The sequence below is a fragment of the Myodes glareolus genome, chromosome 9 (assembly GCF_982192425.1).
Source record: "Myodes glareolus chromosome 9, mMyoGla1.1, whole genome shotgun sequence".
NCBI classification, from domain to species: domain Eukaryota; kingdom Metazoa; phylum Chordata; class Mammalia; order Rodentia; family Cricetidae; genus Myodes; species Myodes glareolus.
Window position 1 is genome coordinate 88,955,119 of NC_142034.1, and position 16,898 is coordinate 88,972,016.

Below are 16,898 nucleotides of genomic sequence, written 5' to 3' on the forward strand. Positions count from 1 at the left end.
CCATGGAGCAACCGCCCTTCCCAGTTTGGATTCCTGCTCCTGGCCTTACTCCCACAATTTTCTTCCTTGACCTTTTCCTCATCTAGGATCTTCCCCTTCTAGAACCTGAGCCAGCCAGAGCTTTGATGCTGATAGCCACACTGTATAACAAGCCCACACTTTCACAGGGGCTTCTTCCACTGTTTCTGGACCAGTTCCTATTCTCTGGAATAAACGTGGTTCTTTCACTGTCTCCTCAGTTTCCCAGACTGCAAGAGGTGTCTTGTGGTTCTGGGTGATCTTGTCTAAGGCCCAAAGATTGACACGGAAACAGGGAAATGCCTTGTGCTGGCAGATTCCAGGAACAGCGCGGGTGTCCTTCTGTTACCTCCCAGAGACATTTATCCTTCAAGGTGGATTGAGTTTGACAGGGAGAGGGTAGACCAGATGATCCTAAGAGTCTCCCAAGGCTTGAAAAATCTCCTTATTGAGGGAAGAAAAGGGTTACTGAAGGAATAGAACCCAGTTCTCTGTCAGAAATTTGGAGCTCATAAGCTGGTATCAGACGGGCAAAAAGTGCCAGCTTCAAGCAGGAGGAAAGGAGTGGACATTGCTCACAGTGACTACAAACCAGGATTCATCCATCCCGCTTCGTGAAAATAAAAACTGGGATTTATTATTATTATTTATTTACTTTATTTTGAGACAGGGCCTCACTATGGGGCCCAGACAAGTCTGGAACTCAAGACTGCCCCGCCCCAGTCTCCCAAGTGTTGGGACTCAGGCCAGTGCAGCCATACCTGGTCATTCTTTTATCCTAAAAGGACTGGTAAGCACTCATGAGACCTGCCCTCAGACACAAGCCTAGTGCACAAGGAAGGACTCCATAGAGAAACTGTTTACATGTAGGTTCTCAGCTCCTGTTCCCCTTAAGTCCTGCCTTTCCCATAGTCTATCTAGCTCCTAACCAACCTGCCCAAAGAACCCATTTCAGTCCAAAGCCCACTCTCCTGCCCTCCCCAGGAAAAAGTCCCATTGCTTAGGGAAAATCACATAAAGGGGCGGGGGGGGGGGACTGTCACCTTGAAACAGTGTCCAGTGGTTTAGTTCCATGTGGGGAAGGTGGCTGTATCTGCTCATGGCCTCAAATGGGACTGCACTGTGTGTCAGTGTTTATGGAAATACCTCTCAAATAAGGTCAGTGTTCTATGCAGTTAGTGCTAATAAAATGCAGAACCTGCTGTTAATATTCAGGCATCTGCACTGGCCTGCCCTTGAGGTCCTGACAGGATCCATCCTCAGTTGCAGCCGCTAAGAGCACCCTCTGTGCACACTTGGCATGGTCCCTTTTTAAAGGTGGGCTTTGCCCGCCTCCCGTCTCTTCTACCCCGTCCCTCCCCATCTCTTTCTCTTCTGCCACTCTTGTCTCCAAGGACCCATCTCTGCCCCCTTCTCTGGCCCTTTTCTCTCCTCTTCCAATAAACCTCCTACGTGGGCCTTGTTGCAGGGCGTAACTTCTCTTTGCTGTGTTTTTTAAATTACAGCATCTGCACTGTTTGCCAGCTAACCACAGAGACGATCTTCAGTACTTTATTGGGTAGGATTGTCCTCAGATTTAATATTTTCCCCATAACCCTTCTTTTTAATTCCACTAGTACTTTTTTTTTAATAATGCGAGTGGTTTTCTACATCTCATGTATACTAACGGAGACAAGTGGGACTTGCTTTGTTCACCGATGATTCTGGATGACTTACGGCAACATCCTTCAACAATCCTGTACCTCTCCCATCCCAGTTCCCCCACCTGAACTAGCATGGAGCTTTATTTTCCTACTATCCTGAAGTGCCCTGAGAGAATGGTTCAGTTACCTTAGGCATTTTGGTAGCAATCATATAGACTACCGTTCATCTGGCTTTACCCTTCATGTGTGTCCCACAAAAAATTTATAGCTTAGGGCTTTGGCCACAGCTAGCATTGCTATTCTGGTAGGGTCTGGAAACTTCAGGAGATGAGTCTCAGCTGGGAGGAAGGAAGTAGGTTCACTAAGGTCCAGTCCCCACAGTTTGGAATGTCATCCCTGGTGCCTTCCTCTCTTCCTGTCCATCACCAGACGAAGAGCCTCCTCCCTGACATGTTCTTACTACCGTGTTCTTCCTCAGCCCAAGATCAGAAATACCAGGATAAACTGAACGCTCTGGAACTGTGCACCAATGTCAGGCGTCTGGTAATGGGGGTGAGAAGAACCTGCCTGATGCATCCCCTAGTCTGATCCCATCATCCTGAACACCACCACTTAGATATCACAGGTTAAGGCTGAGAGTTCTCCGCACTCATTCAGGGGAGTTGCTGTGGGAGAGAGACTATTTGCATTTGTAGAAGATGTCTTTGGTTAAGTGGGAAAGAATCTGGAGCTGAACTGGAAGACACTGGGGACTCCAAGGAAAGTTTTTAAGTTTTCTGAATTTCCTCACCTAATGAGCAAAGATTCTAAAGTAGACCCCATCACCCTCCAGATACAGGATGCCCTGGTTCAAAGCACAGGATTGAATGTAAGAGACTTCTGCAGCAATCTGGTCTCATACAGACCTTGGGTTGGCTCCATCAGATAAGCCCTCTCCCTACCATTCCTTAAGTGACAGATTAGGTAATAGAGATGCAGAAAGGTGCATCTGCAGGTAGATACTGAAGCAAACTGCGATCCCATCTAGATCTTTCTACTTACTTAGTGTTACATCTAAAGGGTATTCCCTGCTAGTTTCTCATTAGCATCACTCAGAAAAACACCTATGTGAAATGGTTTCTACCCATATCGCAGAAGTGGGCAGAAGAGGAACGAACACACACACACACACACACACACACACACACACACACACACAAAACCAGAGTATTAGATAGTCTAGAAACCTCTCCAATAACTCTTCCGAGAACAGCTCTCCACACAAACCATCATTGACATGATTCTCAATGACAGATTATTCTGCTCCATTCCCTGCTTAGAGTGAGGGAGCTCAGGAAAATATCCTAATAATTCATCCCTTACAGAGCTCAGCTCTGCAGCACCCTTACCCACGGCTGCGGCATGATCCAGACCTGCAGATGGTCATGCAGATGAAGTGTGAGGTTCTTTCCAGAACAAAGCCATGAGTTCACCGAAAACCTTCGGTCTCTAGCAAAGGCTAAAATCACAAAGATCCTCCCAAAACCTAATCTCAGGACCTGGATCTCCAGAGGCAGCAGTAGGGAGCGGTGTGGGGGGCGATCAGGGTCAAGAAGCCAAGCTGGAAAGGTTAAGGCAGGACCAGGAACAGGTCAGGGAAGACTCCGTGGTCAAGACATAGACAGCACATCTGGCCTGGCCTCCACGCCCTGTAGACACAGTAAGGGCATACACTCATTCTAGAGGTCAAGGGAGCACAGAGTAGATACATCTGGTAGCCGACGGGAGCTCAGCGGCTGAAAATGTTTAATGGGAGACAGGGTGGGTGGCTAAACATGTTGGCAGACTTTCAGGACCCATAAGACACACTGCTGCCAAAGTGTGGGAAGAACCAAGAGTCAGTAACCTGGGATGATGTTTCAGATGAGAGACGAGGAGCCCGAGCCTGCATAAACAGGGACGAGGCTTACACAGATGAAGTCACTTTCTACTCCAGCCAGGAGGTGTCTCATGTCCATGCTGTTCTGGCGGGATCTGCTATCAACAGGCAGCCCAGGGAACACAGCCGGAAGAAGGTAAGTAGCAGGCTAGCAGGACAGATCAGTGGGGAAAGACCCTGGCTGCCTGGTCCAGAAACCCATGTTCAATTCTTGGAATCCACACACTGGAAGGAGAGAGCTGACACACCCAAGTTATCTTCTCTCTCTCTCTCTCTCTCTCTCTCTCTCTCTCTCTCTCTCTCTCACACACACACACACACACACACACACTAAAATAAATAAATGCCAAAGTGGCGCGTGTAACTAGGAAGAAACACAAACTCTGCTAAAATCTGAATAAATAATTGGGCATGAAAACACAAGTCAACAAGGTTCTTCAGACTCTTCTTGGAGTTTTACGCCCCTGCTGTCATGCAGATAGATTTGAGTGCATTCTCCAAAGGTTCCTGGGTCAGAAGTTCACTTCAGAGCGTGGCAATACTGGGATGGGATGGGATGGACTTCAAGGTGGTGGGTCACAGTATGTGCCAGTCAAATCTCAGGGTACTGTCTTTGAAGGAGATTAATGTAGCTCTCAGGGACCTGGCTAGTTCCCATGAAAATGGACTTTCATAAGAAAGCAATCGTGGCCTCTCCGCGGTTTGCTTTCTGACTTTGCCACGTGGTCACTCCCTTTTACACACATCCCTTGTCACACTGTCTCTCACCACAGTGTGACCCAGCCTACTGGGCCCTCACCGTAGCCAGAAGTGTGCTGCTTTAACTTTGAGTTTCTAGACCCATGAGCTAAATTCATGTCTTTTCTTTATATATCACTGACCTCATCTGCGTGCTACAGTGACGGAAAATTGGAATCCAAACTTTTATTTTAAAGTCTTAAACTGCCTTCCTCACTTTCTGGGGATTTTCTAGTTGTATTGACAAATACTATATTGATATCCCTCCTAAGATTTGCTTAATAGCTTCGAGGCTAAGATCCCCGAAACATAGAAAAAAATCCCCAGGAAGAACCCACACATTCTCAAGTGGGCTCAGGCCATCAACTGTGAACCCCTGAGAGTCTGTACCACTCTCCCTTTCTACGCAAGGAAACCCTATTTATCTTTCAAGCTGTGATTCAAATGTCACATTCTTCCTGAAACTACACATGATGGCTCTTTCCCACAAGACATCCAAGTCATACATATCATGCATCAAAACGTGTTCAGTGAGTCAAGACTGATACTGTTGCTGCCACCACTGCCACCTCCTCCTCTCCTTCCTTCTCCTCCTCTGCTACCTCCTCATTGCCTTCCTCCGAGTTATTTTTTCAAAAGTGAGTAAAGAAATACAGGGACCATTCAGGGTCGGGGAAGAAACAGCAGGGCCACTGGTTACCCTGCAGTCCCTGACCACCCCACCTCTCTTGTTTGTAACCGGGGATATTGCTCCCAAACATAGTTTTCTCATCTGTGAGGTGGGGGAGTACCTCTACATCCCTGGGGTAACTATTAGAATGGTAAGTTAGTTCATGCAAGTAAAAGTGTGAGGCCAGGGCTCAATGGCAACTAGTTCTGAGGGTGTTTATTGTTACTTACTGAGTTCTCCTTGATCTCTCCTCCATCCCATTTATTTCAAGAGCTACACAGGTGAACATGCCCATGTCAAAGGGCAGGCAAGGCTGAACAATGAAATCGTTGTGTTTAAAAAGCTGAAGCAAACTGAGTTTTCCTATTGGTAAAAGGGACTGAGTCCTCAGGCCAAAATATTTACCAGGAGAAGTCAGCATAGGCGTGGGCATGCACGTGTGCGTGCGTATACGCACACACCCTTCACGCCCCATGCTGGTAGGGGTTCTGGTACCAGTCTAAAAAGAAGAGGATACAGATAAAGTCATGGCAGACAGTCCCTTGAGAAACCAGGAGAACTACGGCTCTTACAGATGACTTTGCTAAAAGTCATACCTTCTGAAAAGCTGGTTCCCAGCTGTCACACAGCACTATTCTGACAGATTCTAGAAGCTTTAATAGGTGGTACCCAGCTGAAAGAAAATCACTGGAGCTGTATCTTGCTCTGGCCCGTCCTGTATCACCTCTCTGCTTGCTGTCCACCATGATGTGAGAGGCTCCACCATGCCTTTCCTGCATGAAGTCCTGAGTCCTCTGAGACCAGGAGCCAAGTTAATCTTACTTCAAAAAGACAAACTCCTCAGGTACTGGGTCACAGTGATAATAAGTCTACTTCACAAATTTAGAGGAAACTCAGCAAATCAAGAAAGCATTAGTTAGAAATTATTTTAGGATATTAAGACCTCAGTTTTAATGGGGGTGGGGTTTTTTGTTGTTGTGTTTTTGTTTGTTTGGTTTTTGTTTTTGTTTTGAGGCAGGGTCTTGTGAAGGCCAAACTGGTCTGGAACGTACTTTGTTTTGACTGGTTTTGAACTTGCTAGATTTCTGAAGCTGGCCTTGAACTCACAGTTCTCCTGCCTCTAACTACCAAGTGCTGGAATTAAAAGTGCAGGCTATCACACCATGGAGACTTCAGTGTTTTTATCCACCTTAGACAGAAAGAACAGGCCATGTCTGTGATCCTACAACCCAGACACTTTCCAAAGGGTTGGAGAGTGGGCTCAGAGGTTAAGAGCACACACACTGCCCTTGTAGAGAACTTGGGTTTGATTCCCAACATTCACATAAAGTGGCTCATAATCACTCCCAAATCTAGCTCTAGAGGCTCAGGTGCCCTCTTCTGGACTCCAAGGGCACCTGAACTTACAAGCACATAGAATAAATCCGTTAAGAGGCTTGCAGAAACTAATGCGTCCGCTGACTCTAAAGACAAGTCAGACCCATGGGCATGCTCACTGAAATTTCCAAAAGGAGTAGGCGAGGAGAGGGTAACCCAAGCGGCTGATCTGCAAAGGAGTAGCTCAAAATAGAAAATGTTCCTGAAAAACCTAATGAAATGAAATCATTTGCCAGAATTTAATTAGGATAATGCACAGTGTTGCTCTTAGATATCTAAAAACTAACTGAAAAGTTCAACACGAAAGTGCCTGCCTATGGTCCCAGCATTCAGGAAGCGGAGGCAAGAGGATTTTGAGTCTACCTTGAGCTACGTGGTGAAAAGCAAGGGTTGGGGGCCGAATACTCAAATCTAGATAGCTAATAGTAAGAAAGCATCAGGGAAGGCTGGGGAGCTATGAAGGAGGCAGACATAAGCCCAGTCGGAATAAGCCATCCAGGGCTTAACTGCACTGAAGACTGGGGGTATGGCTGGGCTCTCTGCAAATGTAAGGATCTGAGTTCAGATCCCCAGCACTCACATAAAAAGTCCATTGTGGCAGTGTGTGCCTGTAACCCCAGCCTGCAGGGAAGGAGGACACAAGAGAAACCTTGGGGTTTGATGGCCAGCTAATATAGCTCCATAAGTGAGCTTCCGGTTCAGTAAGAGATCCTGCTTCATCAAAAAAGAAAAGCATCCTCTGGAAGGAACTGCTGTCCACCCCTGGCCTCCACATGCACCTATGTGCACGTAGACATACACACACACTCCCACAAACTCAAATGCATTGGCAGAATGGCGCATGGTGGCTCCTGCTTGGAATCCTGCAAGTCTGACGATGGTGGCAGAAAGATAATGAGTTCAAGGCCAGCTGGGAACACTGTCAGAAAGCAAACAAAAGAACCACTGACGGAAGTTAATTAAGATAACAATCAGAATGCCAAAAGTCTTCCACAAACTGAAAATTCAAAATACAGAATGCTTCAAAATCCAAAACTTTCTAAGTACAGGCACGATCCAATCCCATAACTAAAAAATCCCAACCATAGACTTTAGGAGCAAACACACTGTTTCAAGTGGCCTTCAAGGTCCATGTACAATGTGTACATAAGACACAAATGTACTTTGTGGTTTTATCTGAGTACCATCTCTAAGACAGTCTTCTCTCTCTCCCTCTCTCCCTCCCTCCCCATCTCTGTCTCTTCCTCTGTCTCCTCTCTCAATATATATGCAAATATCTTAAAACCTGAAAAAAAAGTCAAAAAATCAGAACCACTTCTGATCCCAAGCATTTTGAAAGAGGGCGGCTCAACTTATACAGTCAAAGAGAATCCCCAGAGGTCAAGAGCTGGGGGTGGGAGCAGGGCCTATGCCAAAGCAGCAACACATACAAAACCCTTGGAGTAATCACAAAGGTTTATGGAAAGAAACAGAAGCCCAAGTAACTGGGGAGAGACACAATGGCAATCGAAGTATGAAGACCTGCCGCTCAGACAAAGGATGTCCCCTGCATCTGTGTAAGGACAGTCTGACAGTCTGTGTGGGCTACGCTCGACCCCACGTGAAGGCAAAGGTCCTGCTGGGACTAGTTTAAGAAAAACTGAGTTCCTCATCACAGGATGTAGGGAGCCAGAGATGGGGGTTGGTTTTCCCCTGGGCAATGCTGATGGAGGACATGGTGGGAACTTGAACAGGGAACCCCAGGCAACCCTGCCAATCATGACTTTCCCAGAGCAGGCGTCTAGCGAGCATTCTCAGGAAGGAGTAGAGTCCGCAAGAATTACAGAAATAATGACAGGAATGTTATGATGGGTGGTCCATATCCCAGGATGTGTCTGTGAGTTGCCATACTCCAGGATGTGTATGTGAGTTAATCCAGTACTCCCAGCACCTTATAAAGAAAGAGGGTTCTAAAGCAGGGCCTGGTGGTACATGAGTTGAATTCCAGCATGCAGGAGGCAGAGATAGGACGATCTCTGTGAGCTGGAGGCCAGTCTGGTCTACATAATCAGTTCCAGACCAACCAGGGCTACACACTGAGAACCTATCTCAACAGAAAGGAACAACAATCCCATTACAACCCAGAAGGTATATGTCTTCAGTGGGAAAGCCAAGACCTAGTTTTGTCTGGCTCTGGAGTTCACATCTTTACCCATAAGCTTTTCCCACCTCCCATCTGCTCACTGTTGAGGATTCTCAATCACACCCCTTGACCAATTCCTCGTGGGGATCACCATATCAAACACAGAAAGTGCCACACGATGGGGGAGACGTACGGCAGCCTGGCAGCCAGCAGCAACAGTTACAAAAGACAGTCCTGGTCTGTAGGACACAGAGCAGAAACACCCTGCCACAAGCCTCTCCCTGAGCAAGGCTGAATTCCACAGTGAATGGAGGAGAGAGCCTTAGAAATCGGCCCAGGGAACCCACAGGGCACCGATGCACCCTTCCCTTGCATCATCGATGTGAGATTCTTTCTTACTTTTTCTTTTTCTCAGCATTTCTTTAGGGGAAAAAAAAAGCATGGTTAAAACCATCTTACACAGTGAGAACGCCACGTGCTAGTAAATACAGCTGTTTCCTGTAAAAGCAGTATGGGAGGCAGACACCAGGAGCCGGTAAAAGGGGTGTTTAGAGAAAGACGGAAGGACACTAAACACCAAGTCTGGACCACAGATTCCTCATGAGGCTCTAGCCTACCCCTCCTCTAAATAAAGAAGTAAAATACATTCTCTATTTAAAGAGAACACAAAGCAGTATATCAATGAAAAAGATAAAAAAAAAAAAAACTGTTTCAACCGTAATCCCTCCTGCATGGAACGGAGGCCAACCTGGGTTCAGCTGCTGGGTTAGGATGGAGAGACAGAAGTAGAGAGGAAACCAAGCAAGAGTGTATTAGGCATAGCCCACAGCCCATGTGCAGGTGATGAGCCTGCCTCCACGGGGCTTAGTGTTGGAACAAAATTTAGAGCGAGCATCTTAAGCCATCCAGCTGGACAGAGGCTGAGATGAGCAAATGGTCACAGCCATAGCCTTACTGTTATAAGACTGTGGAGGCCTCCTATGTGCCAGGTATTGCATAGCACTTCCTAGACACAATCATCTTAATCCTTCCAAAAGGGAATGGGTATTATGCATGCTTTACAGCCGGATAAGCTGCAGTTGGGTAAATAATCACAGCCACAATGAAGAGTGAGCAATATGGCAGACACCATGCAGAGCTCCGTATGTGGATGCCTCGGTCTGTGTTCACATCCCCACGTGACTATAATCCCTGCGTTGCAGGTGTGGGAATGAGGTACAAAAGGGATTAAAGAGACTGCAGTCCAGAGCAGCACAGCAGCAGCAGAAGTGCAATAGTAAGCATGCATGAAACAGAATAGGACTCCAAACCTAAGCTTCCAGTCCAAAGCTGCCAGAGCCCACGCCCAAAACGCTGTGTGGAGGGTCTAAATCCTTGCCTTCCTGTCCACCAATTTAGGCAAAAGATTCCACTGTTCCCACCCACCCTTTTCACTTTCCTGAGTGTGGTGTGGATGGAGGGTGTGAATTCAGACAATAGACAGAGAAGCAAAATAACAATGAAAATGGGGGCAGAATAGAAAACCCAGACAACTCGCAGAAACAAAACTTAATAATGACCCTACAAATACACATCAATTAATGCCAGAAGAGCAGCAATCAAAAACCACAGAGAGCTCAGGATGCCACTGATGAGTTCCTGATTAGAAAGTCCTGTGGCAGAAGTAGTCAGGATCCCTGGCTCATTCCACTGGCATGTGCACAGTAGGAGTGTTGCGATGTTGCTAAGCAACGCCTGGCAACCAGACTTCAGAGTGGATCATGCAGTAAGAGTCTTTGGGGGGGGGGGACCACTCTACCAACGCAATAATTCTAGTTCATGAAATTCAAATTTTAGATAGCAGTATCTCATGTAATAGATTACTAGGAGGTAGCCCTTGGGCTCCCATCAAAATGCAAATCTGTAATAGCTCATCTTACCCTTGTGTTTTGGAGGCTCATGAGCTTTTTATTCAACATATAGTTGTTAGAAACTTCTTAAGTGCCAGGCATCAGCCTAGGTACAGAGGAGGAGTGTGGCAGCTCACAGGTGAACTGTGTATTACATAAGGAAACCACAAAGACTACACCAGAATCCTACTGTTAAGAGGTACAGCAATCCACAGAGTTGTCCGGCACCCTGGAGGAAGGTGCCCTCCCTGTTCTATAGGCTATCCAGGAGAGCTCTGTGCCTCTCTGAAAGGCCACATCACCATGGTTGGTCCAAAGAGGCCACATAACTTGACAGACTGTCCCTGGTCCTCTGAGCTGGCCCTGAGGGTTGGGAGTACCAGAAGGCAGGGTTTGGCTGTTGAACATCTTGGAAAGTCTCCCACTTGACCTCTGGACCTCTGTGGTCAAGTGGGGGAAAGCCTACGACACGGTGTCGGTTTTTATTGGACCCAACCACCGGCAAAGCTTGCTGTCATCTGGAGAGATGGAGAAAATTAAGTTACCACATTCTCACGTTTCAGACTCTCGCCCGCTCTCCTTCGCAAACAGGAAATGTTTATTTAAATACAGCAGTTTCCAGCATGTTCTGGAGCCAAGTGGAAAAAGCAAAGATGTCCACTCTTGCTCCCACTGCCACCACCTAGCTGTGGGTGAGAGGTGGGCCTAGGCCTGCCTCAGGGCAGGACCGGGAGAAGGGGCCCCACATGAGGGTTCATTTTCATGCAGGCTGAGGCTGTGGTTGGAGAAGAATTACATCTGTGGGTTCCTTTTGTACTCAGAAGGGCAAACGCAACATCTGTTTACCCTGCACTCCCTGGTAAATGTTTTGTCTCAAGCACCGCCATTGACTTCCTCTCCTCCCAGGGCCTCTGTCTTTGCTGCTTGGATAATAATTGACACCGAATTCTCCCCTCCGTTTATTTAGCTTACTTGTGGGTGTTACCTCCTCCTCCAGGAGGGGGAAAACTGTCAGTAGTTTATAAAAGACAGAGGGTTTCCTTTTCTGTGTGATGCGCTGACATTATGAGGGAGAACTTGGAACACAGACAATCCCCCAATCCTGATAGAGACTTAATGATGAACAATTCAGACCCCATTCCTAGCCCGAAGTCAAGTCCAAATGGCAACTACTACATCCTTCTCACTCGGACTGTCCTTAATGTCATATGACTAGGGAAAACTCTCCTCTCTCTCTCTCTCTCTCTCTCTCTCTCTCTCTCTCTCTCTCTCTCTCTCCTTCACAAGAGGCTTTATGGAGGAAAGTACTGCTTCTTTGTTTTAAAACACAATTTCACCACATGGGAGAATGGCTCTGCCGATAAAAATCAGTGTCTCATGACAGAAGTACCCCCTAGGGGACTTAAAGGGGTCTTTCAAGAAAGGTTCCCACTTCCAACTCTTGCCCACATCCTTTAAGCTGAAGTTTTGGTTTTCTTCTGTGTATCCAATGATTTTGTGGACAGGGACAGGAATGCTATAGAAGCTTCAAGCAATGTTTATTGAGAGACAGACAGACAGACAGACAGAATGTGTGTGTGATAAATTTGAAATCCTTAACATGGTGTGGCTGCATGGTACTATGATGTTCCATCTGAGTCCCTGAGAGTCAGGATGGGTGGTGAGGGGCTGCTGCTGAGCTGCCCTTGAACCTGAAGTGGCCCAGCCCTGCTCGCTCTAAAAGGCTACCTCCCATCTTAGAGAGGAGATACGAGGTCACCAGAAGCAGCTCTGTCATATCCACGCACTTAAAGCCAAAACCTCACCAGTGACCAAAGCTGCGCCAGATAACCACAGACACGTCAGAGTGGCACCTCCTCTGCCCATGCCTGGCGGTGACCATGACTACAGTAAGAACACCCGTGGGAATGCCCTTCATCAAGGTCTTTATCGACTGCCTCCGGCTGTAGGGCAGATGAGACATTCTAAGTCACCAGGGTCTCTGGGGGAAGTGACTGGTGGCCCACAAAATAGTTCTTGAAAACTTCTGACTAGCCAGAAGAGAGAGGCCCGCTGCCCCGACCTTCCCAAACCGACAACATGATCCTGACTCTGGGAAATAGTTTCGTGACCCTCAAGAAAGAGAGCTGATGCTTAGAGAAAAATGAATGATGGCACTCTATACCAAAAGCAGAGGCAACTGGGTCCGGCCCTGAGACGCAGCCCAGCTAGACCTTCTCCTTCCCAGCACTGTCTGTCTAGAGATCTGGCCCAAACTGACTGGTTCCAAAGAGTCTGCCGAGTGGTGAAAGACTTGGGCTTAGAAGCCTGGCAGGCTGCGATTCAAACACTTAACAGCTTACATGACCGAGAATACATGGCAAGATGGAACAAGGCAGAGTAAGGAGCTTTGCTTATGTAGGGAACCGGACCGCTGGGGAGCTTCAAAGCGGTACTAGGTATACACAAAATGTCACAGGGGGAAGCGTCCACGAAACATTTGAACAGCTTCCGTCTCACTAACTCATCTGTACCACTCACGTGAGAAGGGGAACCTTAGTTAATACATACCTAAAAATACCATTGAAATGAGACTTTTCACTACTATGGTCTAATACAAAACCTGAGTGAAGGTGCGGAGCCCGGATTCGGGCCTTTACTCTCACTTACTGACCCTGTTTTCTTGAGCAGGTTAGTTTGCATTTCTGATCCTAATTTCCTGATGTTAAAGAAGAAGCAGGCCCAGCCCTCCAGGATTCTACAACTCAAGCAACAGAACAATCACTGCACTTTGAAAACAACAAAAGAAAACATAAGGAAGGCGTTTCTAAGAAGTCTCTGCCTAGACAGCCACGAAGAGGAAGGGGAAGAGAAGACAGGAGGTGAGGTGAGAAGGGGTGGGTGGCCAGGGAATTCAGCTCCTTCCACGCTTCTCTTTACCTGAAGGAGGAAAGACTGAGGGAGACCGGTGTGTCTATCCCCAAAACAGGCTGGGAAGAGAGCAACTGGACCGTGCAATGGCTGGAATTCTGACTAATGCACCCACTCCTAGGCTCCAGCTCCCTTCAACCAGGGCTCCCTGCTCCCTCACCCCGCCCCCAACTGTGGACTAAACGGAGCCCACCCCCGAAGTCCAAACTTTGAATTTGGTCTTGAGGATCAAAATGATAAATCTTCCCAAAACGCTGACATAAGAAAAGTAAATATTTGGTTGCACAATTGGGGTTAAAACGAGGGTCAATCCACCCCACTCTCCAAGAGCCTCTCCGCTAGCTGCCAACCCCAGGATCCGAGGCTGAGTGCGGTTTGTAAGATTATAGCGCTAGGTCTCATTTAAAGGGCTGTCAGCATTTCCATTCTCCGGCCCGTTTGGGGAGGCATTTATAACCCAGCCATAAAAAATTCACCCGGGCTGCAACTTGGCATCTCCAAAGCTGCGCTCCAGGCAGGGAGGGTGTTGAGAGCACCCACTCAGAATTCGTCCGGTTCTACAGAAGTTAAGACCTTCATGTACACTCTCAACTTTCCTTGCAAGGACAGCCACACAGCAGCTGGCTCATTCTGATCTCCAAGCGGGTCAAGGCTTTTTTTTGGGGGGGGGGGAGTGTAGTTCTCTTGGATCTCTGCAATCGCGACTCCTCATCGTCGTCTAGCTTGCTCCCTCGCCCTCTCTTTAAGAAGCAAGGAGCCTGGACCTCTTGCACACAACCTCAAACCTTGAGACCACCACGCTCCCCCACCCCTTGCCTTCTACCAGCTTTCTTCTCCGGAGCTGTCAGTAAATGAGCTCCTAGAGCCCTAACCCAGAGAGGCACTCCCCGGTCCCCAACGCCAGGGAACTCAGACTCTTCTCTCCACACCTGCCCAAAGCCACGCCACCCCCAACTTAGCTAGAGTGTCTGATGGCGGAGGGGAAAACTGAGGTCGTCCCTAGCGCGCGGGAGAGGAGGAAAGGACCTGGCGCCCCGAGGGCGACTCCGTAGGAGCGGGGTGGGTGGCCTGCGCGGGCGGGGTGGGTACTTACAGGCGCTCTGCGTTGCGGGGGATGCCCCGGGGAACGGCTCGCAGGCCCAGCCCGTGGCAGTCCACGCTAGCGGCGGAGCAGGTACACTTGGTGGGGCAGGCGGCAGCGGGGGGTCCGCTCAGGACGCTCACCAGCGCCAAGGCCAGCGCCAGGCGGGCGCGCACGGCGGCGCCAGCCCAGGTCCGCCCCGGGGCCATGGTGTGCAAGCGCCCGCGCCCAGAGGAGGCTGCCTGGCGCGGCGGGACACGAGGAGCCCGAGAAGGCGCGCGGGCGGCCTGGGGGGCGGGCGGCGGAGTTGGCGCGGAGGAGGGGCGGGCGCGGCGTTCAGGCGCACGGGGTGCGGGCGGAGCGGGGCGCGCCGGGCGGCGGCGGCAGCAGCTCCATCCGTGGGGCTGGCGCTGCCCCGCTGCGCATCACTCACGGTGCCCAGGTACCGAGCGCCCCCGGGTCCCTCTGGTTCGCCGGCAGAGGTGCGAGCTCAGACTGGGTCCTGGGCTGAGTGCCGAGGAACACGGTGCCCCGGGAAGTCCGGCTCAAGGCTGGGCTCCGGAGCACAGTGGCGACCAGGGCACGGGGTGGCCGCGAGAGCTGTCCGGCGCTCGCGCTCTCTCCATTCACTGAGCAGAGCAGACACCGGAGACGCGGGGCCCGGCCCTCCCGCCCCTCCCTCCCAAAACACCAGCTCCGCCTCCCATTGGCTGCGCTGCGTGTCACGTCGACTAAGTTGGGAACTTTGCTGGAGCAACCAAGAGCCTGGAGGGAGGAGGCGACAGGGGAGGTAGAGGGACCCAGCTGGGAAGGAAAGGAACTTGGTCATTCGGACCCTAGGAACGAAACATGGAAATTCACTCATTCTTGGGAGTAAAGGACTGATAAAGCTTGTGGTTTGTTTATTTTTATTTTTTTTTAAATTCCGCACTGAGCTGTCTTCTCAGTCCCAACACGGGAGCATCAGAAAAGAGGCCTGGTTTTTTTAGGTTTAAAAAAAAAAAAAGGTTGAATTAAGTGGAGTACTTACCCGAAGTCCCACAGCTTCTAGGTATGCTGTGCCCTGGCACATTTATCCACGGAAACTTTGTCCCTACCCTGTCTAGTAGTCACTAAGATCAACAAGATCAACAAGTACTTCCTATAGGGCTTAGCGGTAGGAATACACTCCACAGCCACTCGGCGCTTGCTCTCTCTCTCTCTCTCTCTCTCTCTCTCTCTCTCTCTCTCTCTCTCTGTGTGTGTGTGTGTGTGTGTGTGTGTGTGTGTGTGTGTGTGTCGAAGGTCACTGCTGGTATATTCTACCAGGAGAAATCCAGTTCAGCTTTGCCAAACAATGCCTGCTAAATGTGGCTGATTCTCATAAAGGCAGGAACTTGTACCCCTGTATTGACAACACCACTTCAGAGTCTCGATCACCTACTTCCTGTTTGGATGACTCTGGGGCAATCGTGTCACCTGTGAGCCTTTGTCTCCTCAAATAAAGGTGCCATCGTCCTGTCTGACCTCTGCGCATCAAAGAAAAGAAAATGATTTTTGCCTTAGCCTGCAAGGCACCCATCACTCCTTCTATCCCCCCCCCCCCCCCCAGCCTTGCCTTCGTTCTGCCAGTGCCTGCTCTAAATTGGCTGGTCTGAGCTTTTCCAGATGCTGGTGGGGAAGGACTGTGTTAGAAGCTCCATAAATGCTTGTAGGAATGATTTTGTTTGTTTGTTTGAAGGGAAGAGGCAGGAAGAGAAGGAAGTATTGCCCAGACTTCTTTGAGGTCCTTCATACTGGAAAGGTCTGAAAGAGCCTTGCTTACATTCACACACATGCACACGCACACATACACACGCATGCATGCGCGTGCACACACATAGCCTATACTCTTAACTATATACAGTCACATATACTTTCACACACACACACACACACACTCACACACACACAAGGTGCACTCACATACACAGGAGAACATGGAAGTTCTAGCTTCCTACTAACAACTGTGTTTCTGGGAATTCTCTTTTCTTTCATATGAATGCTATTCTGTTGTCTTCGTTTTCCTTAAAGGAAACTTTCAGCTGCTTGACTCCATAGTATAAATATATAGCAGAGGTGCAAATTTTATTGTATTATACTTCGCAGATTTTTGGAGTCTTTGCTCCAGGCACTCAGTTGCATACCTCCCCCCGCTTCTCACTCTCACACACACTCATACACTCATACCCCAACTCCAGCGTCGTTCATAAGAACAGGAGGTGCCGTTTGTTGCTATTATTTTTGGTAATAAGTCTCGGCCCAGATGCCGCTGCCATCGCCCTCTGGTGGTCAGAAGGGAGCTAGACTCTGCGTCTCCGGGTGACTTCAGCATTTAAGAACTCCAAACATGCCTTTGCCTCCTTCCTCTGAAGCTTTCCTACAAACCTTGAACCAATTTAGTACCAGGACTGTGGCAGATGAGAGGACCAGGCAAGGACCCAAGGGCACAAAAGCATCTCAGACTGTCTGGAGCAGCGAAGGGTAGAGTTGTCTTTGTTTTCTGAAATGCGT

At 48.8% G+C, this 16,898-nt stretch overlaps 1 protein-coding gene across 1 annotated transcript in view; it reads right to left on the minus strand.

Annotated features, from left to right (window-relative positions):
* Slit3 (slit guidance ligand 3) overlaps nt 1-14,983 on the minus strand; it is a 597,834-nt gene extending 582,851 nt beyond the window's left edge. The window contains exon 1 of the mRNA XM_087910713.1: nt 14,379-14,983. Within this exon, the coding sequence (XP_087766839.1) occupies nt 14,379-14,575 (197 nt within the window). The 5' untranslated portion in view covers nt 14,576-14,983. The remainder of the gene's footprint in view (nt 1-14,378) is intronic.
* Nucleotides 14,984-16,898: the final 1,915 nt, after the last annotated feature.